We start from the raw sequence: 1,950 nt of genomic DNA on the forward strand, positions 1-1,950 counted from the left end.
TTTTTCATTAAAACAATGGGGGTTTTTTTCGTAGCCTATTCTTATCAGTTATGCACATCAGAGTTATATGTTATATGTGTCCCTGGAGCACAAAAGCAGTGTTAAGTCGCTGGGGTATATTTGTAGCAATAGCCAACAATACATTGTATGGGTCAAAATTATACATTTTTCTTTTATGCCAAAAATCATTAGGATATTAAGTAAAGATCATGTTCCATGAAGATATTTTGTAAATTTCCTGCCGTAAATATATCAAAACTTTTTATCATTTTTTTCATTCATTTTTTTGCTCCCTCAGATTCCAGATTTTCAAATAGTTGTATCTCAACCAAAAATTGACCCTTATGACTGGTTTTGTGCTCCAGGGTCACATATCATGTGTTGTAAAATAAATGAATATTGCATTATTTTAGTGCCACGTGTTGTTTACGTTGCTTTGCACCTATATTCACCTCAGCTTGAAAAGTTATGATAAACATTCATGTGACTTTATCTATAGTTTGGGAAATTAACAATTTCAGTTAATGAAATGAAATGTAAATGCATTACTGTACTGTAATTCAGTCTATAAAATTAAAAATTTTGTGACCATACTTTTTACAGCAAATACAGATTTAACGTTTCTTATTTGTATTAACTTTTTTATTTACAGTGTATAAATAACCTTTTTTAATAGATTTCAGGAATGTTTAATTAAGTATTAATTAAACTCACACACAAGCCAAGTTCAACTATGTGCAACATGTCAAACATTTACAAATCATGCAGCCGAAAACATCGTTGAGTATTATATATGCAGCATAAATATTGTTCTCGTTAAAGTAACTTTAATGCATAAACCGTGCAAGGAAACCAGTGTTACCGTACTTCACCTGAGATTGATTGTGCAACTAAAACCAGCAGCTGAATGTCAATCATGAGTCATTTTTCAGTGACAACAATGATGCAAATGCAAATTCAGCATCACTGGCTGTATTAAAACAAGAGTGCATTCTGATTGGCTGTTAGTTCTGTAACATGATTATTAATTATTAAAAACAAATTCATTTTAAAATAGGATTACATTATAGTGGAAACTCGTAAACTCTTTGATGTTATGTTAAACAACCGGCTATAATCAATAAGATTATTATTATACAGCTAATCAATAAAACTACTTTCTTTTATCCATTTTTCAAGTCGGTTGAATAGCATCACTCTTCCGGCTCTTCTGGAAGACATTTCCATCCGGCTGGATTTTCCACAACAGTTTTGCATAATCAGTCAGTCGCTTCTGCTTCAGTATCTTCGCTATCTGAAGAACACAAACAGAAGTTTTCTCCTCTATCAATATGCTTTCGGTATACTGTACATGTCCTTATATGAATTCACCTGCAGCAGAACCTCTGTCTTCACCGCAGGATCGTTCACATTTGGACTTGATTTGACCTCCAGTCTCACGGTCTGTTTGCTTCTCTCTGTGGGACACGATCAAACTGATCAAAGTACTACAGAATAATATAATATCTTGCAGTAGTACTTTTTTTTTAATCAAAGCAATCTAGAAAAATAACTGTCATTGATGACATTTCTCACTTATTTCTACAAATTTGGGACACTGAAATAACAAAAAAATAAATAAAAATAAATCAAATAATAATAATAAATAAATAATTCAATAAAAATGTAAATAAAAACAAGATATCAATAAATCAAATAACAATAAATCAATATAAGTAAATACAAAAACAAATCAACAACAAAAAAAGAAAACTTAAATGTAAATAAATTAGTGCTGTCAAACGATTAATCACATCCAAAATAAAAGTGTTTGTTTACATATGTGTGTACTGTGTATATTTATTATGTATATATAAATACACACACATGCGTGTATATATTTAAGAAAAATGTTGTTTATATATAAAATATTTATATATAATATAAATTATATATGAATATAAATATATA

The 1,950-nt window shown here is 29.4% G+C and overlaps 1 protein-coding gene across 1 annotated transcript in view; it reads right to left on the minus strand.

Moving 5' to 3' along the window:
* Positions 1 to 1,174: 1,174 nt before the first annotated feature.
* The window catches only part of LOC107720479 (C-type lectin mannose-binding isoform), a 3,515-nt gene continuing 2,739 nt past the window's right edge, over positions 1,175 to 1,950 (minus strand). Inside the window, exons 4-5 of the mRNA XM_016528196.1 lie at positions 1,372 to 1,457; positions 1,175 to 1,294 (exon numbers count right to left, since the gene is read on the minus strand). Coding sequence (XP_016383682.1) covers positions 1,175 to 1,294; positions 1,372 to 1,457 — 206 coding nt within the window. The remainder of the gene's footprint in view (positions 1,295 to 1,371; positions 1,458 to 1,950) is intronic.

The sequence above is a fragment of the Sinocyclocheilus rhinocerous genome, unplaced genomic scaffold (genome assembly GCF_001515625.1).
Source record: "Sinocyclocheilus rhinocerous isolate Xijiao unplaced genomic scaffold, SAMN03320098_v1.1 scaffold691, whole genome shotgun sequence".
Lineage (NCBI taxonomy): Eukaryota > Metazoa > Chordata > Actinopteri > Cypriniformes > Cyprinidae > Sinocyclocheilus > Sinocyclocheilus rhinocerous.